This window comes from Lutjanus erythropterus, chromosome 4, assembly GCF_056507025.1.
Source record: "Lutjanus erythropterus isolate fLutEry1 chromosome 4, fLutEry1.hap2, whole genome shotgun sequence".
Classification (NCBI taxonomy): Eukaryota; Metazoa; Chordata; class Actinopteri; order Lutjaniformes; family Lutjanidae; genus Lutjanus; species Lutjanus erythropterus.
This window is the reverse complement of record NC_139320.1, coordinates 36,486,768-36,500,345: the sequence shown is the minus strand read 5'-3', so window position 1 is coordinate 36,500,345 and position 13,578 is coordinate 36,486,768. Positions and strand designations below refer to the sequence as shown.

Here is a 13,578-nt window from a genome sequence, read left to right as displayed (position 1 = left end):
AATTAGCCATGGATATCACTGAAACAGACCATTCACAGCACAAGGTGAGCTTTAATCCAGCTTCAGGATGTCCAGTCACATAAGAAGGAGGTGAATGCTGGTGAGAGTTTCAGCATGTCTGCCTTTTAGCAGTTATAAAAAGGGCAGTGGTACCGTTCCCTTTTGGTACTGCATGTTCAGCCACTCTTTGGGAAACTTCCTCATCCACCAGCCTTCATCTTTTCTCCCTGTGGCTTATGATTGGTAAGACATAGGAAGAAAAATATTTTCTAATATATACCAATCATGAAATGTGTAATTGTTAAAAAATAGATTACAGTATACAGCATATCTCCTAGGAGAATGTCCACATTAACTCTGTGGAGATGTACATGTAACTCCATGACCCTGGGAGTTGTGCTTAGCCTGCTGCCGACATGACATGGACCCAGATAAGCAATGAATAAGTGATGTATGAATGAACAAAAAATATGTATATATCTGAGAAAACTACGTTACAACTGCAATGACAAGACAAGAAATAAATGTTTATTAAGATTTGATTACATTTGGTATGGTTATTCTCTGCTGGGTTAACAGGCTCCTCAGTTGCTTTGTTTTACATACAGTGTGACTGTATGTAATCATGTACTTATGAGCAGATTTGCTGCATTAAACAAAGTGATGTTTTATGACTTTGTTGTACCTCTACCCATAATTGCTTTCTTTGTGTTCCTCTCTGGTCTCAGCAGGATAATGAAACATTTGGGTCCAAACAGTGCCACCAAGAGGCCAAAACTGGAGGCCAGGATGGCAAAGACCTCCACTGCATCTGCATATTTTCCTGGTGAGTTGACATAAGCAGGGACAAAGGCCACCCACACAGCACAGAAGATCAGCATACTGAAAGTGATGAGTTTGGCCTCATTGAAGTTGTCTGGAAGATTTCTTGCCAGAAATGCTAGCAGGAAGCTAAGAATAGCCAGTAAGCCAATGTAGCCCAACAAAACTGCAAAGCCAACTGTGGACCCAACTACACACTCATAAACTATCTTGTCATTGTGGTATTGGGTGTTTTTATGAGGAGCTGGTGAGGAAGACACAAGCCACGTTGTACAAATTGCTGCCTGGATGGATGTAAGAGCCAGAACTGTTCCTCTTTGCTGCATAGCACCAAACCACTTGAGGCTGGCTCCACCTCCTGGCTTGGAGGCCTTGAACACAGCCAGAACCACCATGGTTTTCACCAGAATGCATGAGACACAAAGCACAAAACTGATCCCAAATGCTGCATGTCTCAGCTGGCATGTCCACAGTCTGGGACGACCAATAAACAGCAGCGAACACAGGAAACATAATTTAAGCGACGCTAAGAGCAGGAAACTGAGTTCTGAATTATTTGCGCGTACCATGGGTGTGCTGTGATGATAGATGAAGATGCCCAGGATAACAGCACAGATAAATGTTCCCAGCAACGAGGTAGTTGTCAAGCAGATACCCAGAGGCTCATGGTAAGAGAGGAACTCTGTTTTTTTAGGAACGCAGTCATCATGTTGGGCATTGGACCAGAAATCCTCTGGACAACTGGTGCACTCCATGGAGTCTAAGAAAAGAATTGAGTTGTTGAGATATACATCTATTTTGTGTCTCAAAAACAGTGTGCCTCATTCACTAACATGTACCTAGGAATGTTCTCACTGTGGACACAAAATAAGTTCTGACTCAGACTTAAGCATCTAGCTCATAAAACGTGTGCACTGGCCAAGTTTGTTCTTACCGCTGTACATATGTTAGTGAATCAGAATCATTCCAAATTGACAGGCTCATTCTTGCTCTGTGCAATCTGCATACTGCCATGACCCCAATTCTCTATATACGGAAATACATTTGAATAGAAAATTATCATGGAGAAAGCGATGTAGTCGTAATTTCACATTTAGAAAGAATCAGGCGTAGCTGCGGTATGTGGGGGTGTTTATTTGTGTTTAGAGCTTAACCACTGTAAAACAATCATAAAATAATGTTTTATTTCTCTGATTGATTGACTTTCTACCAGCACTGAGTGCTGCTTCACCCCATTCAGTATGTAAATCAGACACACAGCTGTACTGCCTGTGTCAGAGGAGGAGCGCAGAAAAAATTATTTTGCAACTCATAATAATTCCTTGGGCTGCAATAACCGAAGCGGTGCATGTTGTGTCCCTGGAGAAACGTACTGTGTCTCAGTTGACAATGAAATGGCTTGAAATTAAATCTGATGCATTAAAAAGAATTAAAAAAAAAACAGAAGAAAAATGAGGAAACAGGTGGAGAAGAAAGGGAACCTGATCTGTCAGCCCAAGACAGGAGATTCACCGGAATTATTAGAATATCCTTAAATGGGATAAAAAGTTAAGGTAAAAGTAATGACATCCAGCAAGGACATTCACTCAATAACAACAACAACAACAACAACAACAACAACAACAATAATAATAATAATAATAATGATCTAGCACAGTACATTCTTAAATTGCAACACAAAGTGCTAAACATAAAAACAGCAGAAGGAAAATAAAACAAGCTAAATCAACCATAATTTATTAATATTAAATCTCTTTTTTTTCTTTTGATATGTTCTGCATTAAGCTTAAAGGTGTGTTTCAACATTTTCTGAGACAGCCAGTCTGTCATTAATTGCGCATATGCATAGTCTGGCATTCCAAAAGTATTCACAGGGTACGATCATAGGTAAGAAGATATCAGTGAATCCCAGATTTGTACATACCATATTTGTTCACAGCTTTAAACACAAATGTAGTGATACACACTGTTTGTGAATGAGGCTTAATGTTCAAAACTGAATACCAACCAGTCTCATTGCTGATCTTTCCCTCAGAACAAGGGATACAGTCAAAACAGCACACAGGTTCCCCTTTCTTTCTGGCCATGCGGGTACCTGGAGGACAGCTCTCACTGCACACTGACCGGGGTGGCTATAGGGAGAAAATTAAATATCTGTTATTCTACACTACCTTACACTGCTATTATGAGTTATCCATGGGCCAAAATTTTGTGTCTGTAAAATCAGAATGAACCTTTTTTGATTCAAAGTTCCAGAAGATTTTGTCTTCATCAATTGTGAGTTCTTCTCCTTTGAAGGCTGACCTCTTAACATCACCCACACTTTGAACTTTAGATTTTCCATCAGGGAGCCACAGCCAGTTCATGATATCATATATTGGTAAGGCATCACCATTCTCATCAAATGACACTTGATCACCAAATGATGTGGTGAAGTTGACCCTTTGCAAGTAATGTAGAAGCTACAAAAGGATGAGAGAAGACACAGAAACACAAACAATACCACATACTAGAAGGAAAGCGCAGTTATTTGTGTGCAGTCCTTTCTTAAAACCAATTAGATGAATTAGATTAGGTACATGAAAAATGTAAGTGTTAAACATGATTTTGATCAAAACAGTTGTTTGCTTCTATATCCATGTTTTTAGCAGGTGTGCTCATGTTATACATAATACATTACTATTTGTACAATTTATTGGGTGCTAATTTTCTGCAATGGAAAACACCATTTAGGTGGCACCTCATGATGTAGTACACAGCTTAAAATTGAAAAACACATGGAGTGTAAACTGATATCACACCTGCCATGGTTCCAGTCCTTTCAAACTGCCACAGCTGTGTCCACTGAAAGGTCCTCTCCCTGGCTCACACTGCAGCATATCATCAAGGGCATACGCCAGAGCATACACAGCTTTGTACACATTATACTCTGGCCTGAGTTCTGAAACATCAAACAACTCAGTCTCCACAACATCTAGATTTTCCTGTCCAGTGCATAGTGCTCCCCCTGCTTCTATCCAACCTGCCGGAGGTGGTGCAAATCTGCACTGAAATGTGTATTCCCAAAACTGCCTTACCTGAGGAAATGAATTCAAGATTAAAATAACAAAAACAATGTGACATTTTAATGCTGATCAGCGAGTGAGGTAAAGAAAAAGGCCATCACTATGCTATTTCCGTAGCTGTTGTTGTAGTGTGGGTCAGGATGTATTTGTAAGAGGAACTCCTTGAGCCCTGGTATTTCTCCTCGACGGATGGCGATGCCCAGTGTGCCAGCCAGGTACGGCATGAGTTGGGGAGTCTGGAGTACAGCAGCTGCTGTCCAAGCTTCACTGGCCATCCACTGCCGGCCTGTTACATTCTGCCTCACCACCTGTGCATTGTATTATACATCAATGTCACCCAGTTGAATGTTGTATAACACATTTGTCAAGTAAAAAATGTGACTCCTTAGTCACACTTAAGTTTTAGATTTCAAAATCAATATCATTTCTTTATTCTTACCTCCTTCATAAGGTGAATCATGTGACTCTCATGTGCAAACACTATTACCACACGAGCTGTGGATATTTTTATCAAATTCACAATCCTCCTTAATTCACTTGGGTCATTGCCCCAAGGCAAAACCTCTAAGTAGGCCAGACAACCTTCACCAGACTGAGCCAGGTCAGATTGGAAGGATCGGGCAGCATAGAGTCCATAGTCATCATCACTGACCAGAAGGCCTACCCAGGTCCAGCTGAAGTGTTTTAGAATCTCAATCATAGCACGGACCTGATTGAATAAAGAATGAAAAAAATGAGTGTACATGATAAAATATTCTTGCATAGAAAATGTATCATGTATTTTATTCTCTGCCATGTGCATCATCAAACCTTTATAGCCTCGCTAATGACATGTAAAGCACATATTCCGTATTTTGAAGCAAATCAGCTTATTTCAGAGGAGAATATATAGCATAGAGTATGTATTGTGGAATAATATATTTGAATGTTGAATATCTTTCTGCTTTAGTTTACCTGGAAAGTATCACTTGGGATTGTTCTAAAGAAGGATGGAAAGCGTTGCCGATCACTCAGACAGGGACATGTGGCAAAATAACTCACCTGTGAGAGACATGTATACAAAGGGGTATTCACTTCACGCAGGTTTGCAGACCCATTCTAGAAACTCTGAACAAATATATATGCTGTTTCACTAAAATAGAGCATATCAAAATCATTCTGTGATGACAAGTGGAAAAAGAACTATAAGAAACTTACAATGGGCACTTTGTATAAACCTATGACGCTTGACATGGCAATTGTAAATGTTGAATATGAGTCACCCACAATCCCCAGTACTGGAGGGGACCCCACACAAGTATCATCCAAAAGAAACTGTGCCTCTTGCCCGCTGGCCAGTGACAATGAAGCACGAAATGCAATTCCAAGTGTGGCACAGTTATCATAAAGACTGTATCCCAGAGTCACATTAGGTAGCAGGTTGGAGTTTCTGTTGATCTCATCGATAGCAAAGGCCATGGTGTGAGCATGCCTGAACCCTAGAATATCAAAGCTAACACACAAAATGTTACAATTAGTAAGGAGTCACCTGTGAGAACTCCCTTTCCACCATACATACTCTGGGAAGAATAGAAAAAGAATGTGCACACTTTTCCTACCCTTACCCTTTGACAACTCACCCTTGGCACCTTGGCTGATTTGGCTCTGAGGTGAAGGAAAGCTCAGGGAAGACAGATGAGTAGTGGACCTCAAATAGCCCACCCAGAACCACATCGCCATCCTTGTGCATCCCATTGAGATAAAATTTCCGCCTTAATTTACAATATGGGGAAAGATTGGAGAGTACAGGCAGTAAGAAAGAGGAGGAGAGCAAAATCAAGAGACACAGGTGTTTGTCAAAGGCCACCATAGTTGCCTTCCTCCTTTCACCTGTTTTCTAATCCTTTTGTACAGTTGCTTAATTTTATATACAGGACTGTGTCATCCCCCTCATCAATTTACGTCATTGTTTCTTAAACTGTTTACACGACCTGTTTTTGCATGTGATGTAGAGGCAGGACCTAATAAACTTGATGAACTGACTTGAGTGAAAGTCCACTTCCTACATGCTAAAATATACAGGTCAGTGACTGAATAATATCATTTATTTTAAAAATTCTACTACGGAGGGCAAACTGTAGGTATACAGTAAACTTTGCAGACTAAAAAACAAAGAACTAAATAAACTATACACAGCTGTGAATCAGTGGGAAACATGCATGCAACTTGATAACATTCACAGCTGCTTTACCACATGATGTCCAGTAGGTGGTAGCACTATGCCAAGGTGTTTTATTATTTAGACAATTTAGTCTCTAGTTTTACACAATTGAAACTAGGATAAACTAGGACAAAAATACCAATTTTTTTTATTTCCTAATTATATTATTATGATATTTACTCTTTACTATTATTTACTGTTATTCTTTGGTCTGAGAAACAGTGTATTTCTGAGTCTCAAAATGCAATTAAAATGATAAATTAAATTGAGTTATTAAAATTCCAAGCAATTAATTCCTCATTGTTTTGGCAAATGACTGTGATGAAAACAAATTGTACCATACAGCATTTTTTTTTCATCCTGTAATTTACATTCTTCATGGCAACCTGAAATGCTCCAGTTGTTGCTTTGCGTTTTACTGTAGTATGCCTACATCTAACTGCACAAAGTGTAAAAAAAAAAAATCAATCCCTACTCATTCATTCATTGCATGTGTTTATTATGAGTCTAGGACAAAATCTTTTAGTGGTAGAAAGTAAAATTTTGCAAGCTAATTACTGTACCTCAGTTCAAATTTGACACACTTGTACTTTACTTGAGTATTTCCATTTTGTGCTACTTTATCGCTCTATGACACATTAATGCATCATTAATTAAGATGTATAAAAAAGAGTGCTTTTACTTGTACTTTCATTACATGAATATGCTTTTTTACTTTTACTGTTCTAAAATTTTCAACACCAAACTTTTCTATGCAATGGGATAGCTATGTCTACTTAAATAAAATATCTGAGTATTTCTACCACCACTGATCATTGTTTTAAAAGAACAGGAGTTAAAAGAGAGTGACTTTATTTTCTGAAAATACAGAGCAAGACTGATAGTTCAAATGAGACATATCTTGCCTTCTCTCGTGTGCCATTGCCTTTTCATTGTGATTGGTTGATCCAGCATTGACTCATATGACCTATGAAAGGAAGCATGCATTGGACTTTTTATATAGTCTTGTTCATTAGTCTTTCAGACTCTGTTGGAGAACCACTGACTCCAATAAACAGTCTTTATGGGGTCAGTATGGACACAGCATTCAACCCTTGTTGGGGCCTCATCCTGGCTGCTTCTTTGGGCATTGTTTAGCATTATTTTTCCAGTGTTCCCTGATGTTCTGAAAAGTTCAAAGGAAAGGACAGAACAACATTCAGACAGAGATGTGGTGAAAGAAGAAGAGACTGTAACAGAGAGATTGACAGGTTTGGGGATAGAGAAAGTGAATGGTATTGCTTCTAGATTACCTCAGTGTTTGAAACTGACAGACAGTGAACCTCTAGCCCTGCATTCAAAAGGGGATGTTGTGATTGGAGGACTTTTTCCTCTGCATTACGTGGCCCCTAAGCCACAACACAGCTACCGCAACAAGCCTGAGCTCACATCTTGCAGTGGGTGAGGATACTTGGTATAAAATATCATCCAATGTAAAAAAAAAAAAAAAAGCTCACATTTTTACAAAAATAAGAGACTGAAATCCTCTTGCTGTGCTGTTACTCCTAAACATCTCACATGTTATTAGTTATATTGTGCTACTGTGATACTGTGTTTTCTGTCTCATAATGAATTGCATAGACTGCATACAACTTTATTTAATGTTCTGCAGCTTTGACCACAGAGCCTTCCGCTGGATGATGACCATGGTGTTTGCAGTGGAGGAAATCAACCGTAATTCAAGCCTGTTACCAGGTGTTAAACTAGGCTACCGGATCATGGACAGCTGTGACCATGTCCACACCAGCCTGCAAGCCCTTCTCTCTTTAGTCAGTCACTCCAGTGCTGTGATGAGTGAGGTGAAACCTCAGGAAAGTGAAAAAGGATCAGACATGCTGAAGGACAGAGATACTGGGGTAGAGGAAGAAAAGACAGTAGGAAAAACTACAGGAAATTACATGAAGGACAATGTCACAGAGGAAAGACTGGATTGGAGTACACAATCTGAAACTTTCCCCTCATGTCTGTCTGATTCTCCTGTGCCTGCTGTGATCGGTCTTGCATCCTCTTCCCCAACAAGAGCTGTAGCTCACACTCTTGGCCCTTTCAGCCTCCCACTGGTAAGAAAGGAATGCCAGTATACTTTTTTAGATAAGCTGGCCTTCCTTCATTCATTTGTTTAATATTTCAAAAGTATATTTGGTAATGTTTTCTTTTTGCTATGTGTTGTTTCTCAATAAAGATAATGTAAACTTTATCTCCCCACAGGTAAGTTATTTTGCCACTTGCACCTGTCTTACTGACAAGCAAATGTACCCGTCATTCTTGCGAACTGTGCCAAGTGATCTCTTTCAAGTTAGAGGTCTTGTCCAGCTGGTCACATTCTTAGGCTGGCTCTGGGTGGGCACAGTAGGGACCACGGTGAGATACAGACTTTTCTTTTGCACACTAGTATGGTTAGTTAAACACACCAACATGATTTCAAGACCCTTCTCTATTTCAGGATGACTACAGTCACTATGGCATTCAAGCATTCTCTAGTCAGTTTAGACAACAAGGTGGGTGTCTTGCATTTCATCTGACTATCCCCAAATCACCCACAGTGGCTGAGATACAGGAAATGGCAGACATACTGCAGAGTTCAACTGCACAGGTAGTGGTTGTCTTTGCCACAGAGGGACAGCTGCTGGAACTACTATTAGAGGTAAACAACCTACATTTCAGTTTGTGTATGTGACCAGGCATTACATATTACAAATTGCAGTTTAAATTAATCAAAATTAGTAAATGAGAATTTGAAATGTCAAAAGAATATTTTTTTCTGAATGCCCTATTTTCCAGTTGACTGAGAGAAATGTGACTGGGATCCAGTGGGTAGCTAGTGAAGCCTGGGTGACTGCTACTCTGCTAAAGTCACCCCAGTTCCACCCCCTCCTAGAAGGCACACTGGGCTTCTCTTTCCCGGGAGTTAGGATACCCGGCTTGAAAGAGTTCCTGCTGAATGTCCGCCCGTCTCCCAAACCTGGCATGGAATTTGTCAACATGTTCTGGGAAGAACTGTTTGGGTGTATGCTTGAGTTTAGAGAGGTCAGATACCCCCAAAATATAACTGATTCTATTAATAAATTTATGGAAATGGGTGCTTTTGGTTACGAATTAGACTCTCAGAAAGATTCTGAGTCCTTGGTTAGGCCTACTGTAGGAAAAACAAGCACACCAAAGGAGTCAGTTGCTGCAAACTATAAAGATGCTGGTGAAAATCCTGTATGCACTGGTTCAGAGGATCTGAGGTACACTGACAGCAGTTACACTGATGTATCTCAGGTCAGAATATCATATAATGTGTATAAAGCTGTATATGCCATCGCCCATGCTCTGCACACTGTATTGAACTGTGAATCTGCAGGATATAACAAGGGGAAGTGTGAGAAACATAAGTCATTTACTTCTAGGCAGGTAAGTTGAGTAAACACAAAATGTATTTGATATTTGAATATGAATTCTTGTGAATTGATGTTATGCTTCATGACCTGTTTTCCTCTTCTCTGTACTTTTTTGTCTTCTTCCTTCAATATAGTTGCTGCATCATCTAAGCCAGGTGAATTTTACCAACCAATTTGAGGAGAAGGTATATTTTGACTCTAACGGAGAGCCAGTCCCTCTCTATGACATCATTAACTGGCAGAAGGACAGCAAGGGTGAAATTAGGTAGAATATCTGAGATGAATACAGCCGTCTATTTAATAAAACATGGTTAAGAAGGATTATATATGATTGTTGTGGCTCTTTCATCCTTACCGTATCAGCATATTTAACATACAAGGACTAACAACTGGGGTCTCTAAATACTCCAAGAATGACCTACTGTCAGAAACAACCATCATAGCAAAATGTTAATTTATTACTTCTTAAAACAAAAATGTTTGATTCATGTCATCTGAAGAAAAATAAAGAAAAAAGTTTAAGATCATTTTAAGAAAGTTGCAGACCACATGAGGAAAACTGTGTCTACTGCCTCCTCTAAAATGACTTAAAGAGTACCACTACCCCCTCATACTGTGTGATTCTGGCAAACATGAACTCAATCAATAAATAGATCCATCTATTAAAATAGTACAAGGGGAGTTGGATGTTTTGACTGTGACTGGCACTAATTAAAACAGAAACAGAAAACGATATGAAGTCATTTGGAACAAATTAATTGTCAAGGTCATGAAAAAAAGAATTAAGCACCTGTAAGATATAAAGATATGACAAAAAGTATACCTCTGGGGCCTGCAGGTACCCCAGTCATTACCCCAGGCATTTGGACAAGTTATGCAGCTAAATTGTTACACATGTTGTTTGGCCTGATTGCAAAAGGATTATGTTATGTTTAGATTTGTCAGAGTTGGAAGCTATGATGGCTCCGCTCCCTTGAGACAACAACTGCAGATGGAGCAGAAAACCATTGTCTGGACAAAAGGACAATCACAGGTGGGTCATAAGTCCTGTAAATCTATTCCATATGTATCTTTAAAAAAGGTTTCTTTACAGTATGCTAAATTTGAACTAGGCAATATGATCATTTATTTTTCCTGAGTAAAAACCTTGTATGCTTGTTTCACCAAGCATGTAATCAGCTGCACGGAAAATGCTTGTTGTGTATTTTTTCGTCTTTATTTGTTCAGGTGCCTGTATCTCAGTGTAGTGCTCCATGCTCCCCTGGCAGCAGGCAGGCCAGGCGTCCAGGAGAGCCCCATTGCTGCTTTGACTGTTTGCCCTGCGCAGATGGGGAAATAAGCAACCAGACTGGTAGTCCATATATGTCTTGTTAATTCATAACTGAATAGTCATGCTGTGTGGATGCAAACTGTTCTATAGAGTTTGAATTTGATTGCAGATTGATTTGATTGTCCCCAAAGGTTCCACCGAGTGCACAAAATGTCCTGAGTACTACTGGTCAGACAAAGACAAGGTGAAATGTGTGGCCGGGGTTGAAGAATTCTTGTCTTTCTACGACACCATGGGCATCATCTTGGTCACACTTACACTGCTGGGTGTTATCCTGACAACCATCATCACTACTGTCTTTCACCATTTCCGTTCCACACCGATTGTCAAGGCTAACAACTCAGAGATTAGTTTCTTGCTTCTCCTGTCACTCAAGCTCTGCTTCTTGTGTTCCCTGGTGTTCATTGGCCAGCCATCTGTGTGGACATGTAGGCTATGTCAGGCAGCATTCGGGATCAGCTTTGTCCTCTGTCTGTCCTGCCTCCTTGTTAAGACCATTGTGGTTCTTTTGGCCTTCCGGTCTAATGTACCTGGTTCCAGGGCCCTGCTGTTTGGTCCATCTCAGCAGAGGGCTCTGATTCTTTGTACCACAGCTCCTCAGGTGGGACGGGTACAGCACCACAACTAATTTTCACCTCAACTTGTGACCAAATTTCATGTTTCTTTTAAGAACAGCTTATGTTTCTATCTTTGCTGTCAGGTTTGTCTCTGTGCTGGTTGGCTGTTGGGTGCACCTCCCTTCCCATTCAGGAACCCAACCTACCAAGCCTCAACTGGAAAAGTAAGATATCCACAGTGTCTTTTTTGATATTAGCTTTAAGAGCTGCCAATGTCACAAATCCTACAACCATGTTTTTTTTTTTTTTTTGTTTCTATGTATATCCTTGAGATCAGACAGAAACCAAACATAATTACATAAATTAGTTACTTGACACGCTAATGCAAATTGTATTATATGTTTTGATTGATCTGTATTAATGTGTTGTTGGACATAATTAGATTGTGGTGGAGTGTAAGGAGCCATGGCCTCCTGGATTTTATCTGGTCCTGGGCTACATTGGCCTACTTGCCTTCCTCTGCCTCCTTCTCGCGTATCTTGGACGCAAGCTACCTGATACGTTCAATGAAGCCAAGCTTATCACCTTCAGCATGCTGATCTTCTGGGCCGTGTGGATCTCTTTCATTCCAGCGTATGTCAGCTCTCCTGGGAAGTTCACTGTTGCTGTAGAAGTATTTGCTATTTTAGCCTCCAGCTTTGGACTGCTACTATGTATTTTTGTGCCCAAATGTTACATAATTTTACTGCGGCCTGAAAGAAACATTAAGAAAGGCATGACTGGAAAATATCTCAGATGAACTCAGCATTTATGTCGTAGGTGGTAATTTTAAGTGACTATCAAGCAAAGAGAAGAATTTTTTTTATTTGAAACTGTGGAAGTAAATTTTTATTGTCAGCAAAGTTTGAATGTGAAACAAAATATAATGCTGCAAAAACCATGCTTCCATATTTTTATTTTAATTATATGTGTCAAGTACTGACCCGACTGAAAGTTTCTCTCCTTACTGTAAATCAATATGACTGGAATGTGTGGATACTTTTCATTCCCCTGCATCCTACACAACAGCTCTTTATTTGGTGATATATATTTTTTTTCTAATGACTGAAATAATAAAATGTGTGTATTCCACCTTCCTCATTCACCTGTTGAGCATGTAATTGTATTGTTTGTAATTTTGGCTGGGACCATTACTGGTACAGCACTTCAATTCTGGAAGCTTAGTGATTTAAAACAGTGTCACATCTATGAGACTTTCAAAAGGACACAGTTACTCCTTCAATAAAAAGTGGAAGCGTGGCATTCACCAAAACACTTATGAATCTCTGATTTTTTCTTTAAACACCATCAGTCTCAGCATGCTGAGTATGTTGTCTTTGACTCAGCAAAGAATAACTGAAATCAGTGGGAGTTTTAATAGGTCATCATACCTTTTCATGTGCTTGAGAGACGGACACACACTTTGAATAAACTTTTCCTTTTTTCCCCAGTCAGAATTCTGTTATTCCTGTTTCTTTGATTAACAATATGTTTTCACAGCACTTAATAGTTCTATTCCAGATGGAAAATTGCACAAGGTTGAAGAGGAAACAAATCTTTTATTGTTTTAAGTGCCATAGTGCCCCTGAAGGGTATTTTTTGCAGCTCCACTGCTTGTGTGGCGTGAGGGGCATGGGAGGATAGAAGGGTATTTTTCTCCCCTGGGAAATTATATGTACTGGTATATATATTATATAATAATTCATCCAACAATTGTTAAGGCACACAGGTTCAATATCACCAGGGCAGGAGACGTATTCCAATAAAACAATAATTTATTTAATAACAAAAAGGAAAAAAAAACAATTAACAATAATGATTAAAATGTCTGGGTCACCAGGGGTTATGGGTGAAGGCAGGTACACTAACTAAAGGTAGGAGGTCAGGCTGGCTTACCAATGGCGGCAGGGGACAAATACAAAAGGGGAAGGGTCCTAAAATAATCCCACACCTGTGACACAGCACACCAACCAAATAGGGACTTGTGAAAACACCACCACCAGGGGACTGGACCGCCACCAAGGTTCACCGTACCTGTCTGGAAAAACAGAAATAAAACAATTAGTACACCTGCCATCAAAGGCTAGCAGTGCCTGGTGACCAGACAGCTGAAATATGGTCATGCATAAAACTCATTCACTCA

General features: G+C 39.7%; 2 protein-coding genes across 2 annotated transcripts; one reads left to right on the top strand and one right to left on the bottom strand.

Moving 5' to 3' along the window:
* Positions 1–668: 668 nt before the first annotated feature.
* On the bottom strand, positions 669–5,616 carry LOC146328857 (extracellular calcium-sensing receptor-like). Its single transcript, XM_084716526.1, has 9 exons — positions 5,507–5,616; positions 5,085–5,379; positions 4,842–4,928; positions 4,327–4,596; positions 3,989–4,195; positions 3,624–3,899; positions 3,057–3,284; positions 2,831–2,954; positions 669–1,582 (listed from the first exon to the last, which is right to left on the bottom strand). The coding sequence occupies exons 1-9, from the start codon at positions 5,614–5,616 to the stop codon at positions 669–671; spliced, it is 2,511 nt and encodes an 836-aa protein (XP_084572652.1).
* Positions 5,617–7,748: 2,132 nt separating this feature from the next.
* On the top strand, positions 7,749–12,195 carry olfcu1 (olfactory receptor C family, u1). The gene is made up of 11 exons (XM_084716527.1): positions 7,749–8,186; positions 8,335–8,487; positions 8,570–8,770; positions 8,908–9,153; positions 9,289–9,522; positions 9,644–9,774; positions 10,446–10,542; positions 10,737–10,860; positions 10,971–11,440; positions 11,540–11,620; positions 11,839–12,195. The coding sequence occupies exons 1-11, from the start codon at positions 7,764–7,766 to the stop codon at positions 12,193–12,195; spliced, it is 2,517 nt and encodes an 838-aa protein (XP_084572653.1). The 5' UTR covers positions 7,749–7,763.
* Positions 12,196–13,578: the final 1,383 nt, after the last annotated feature.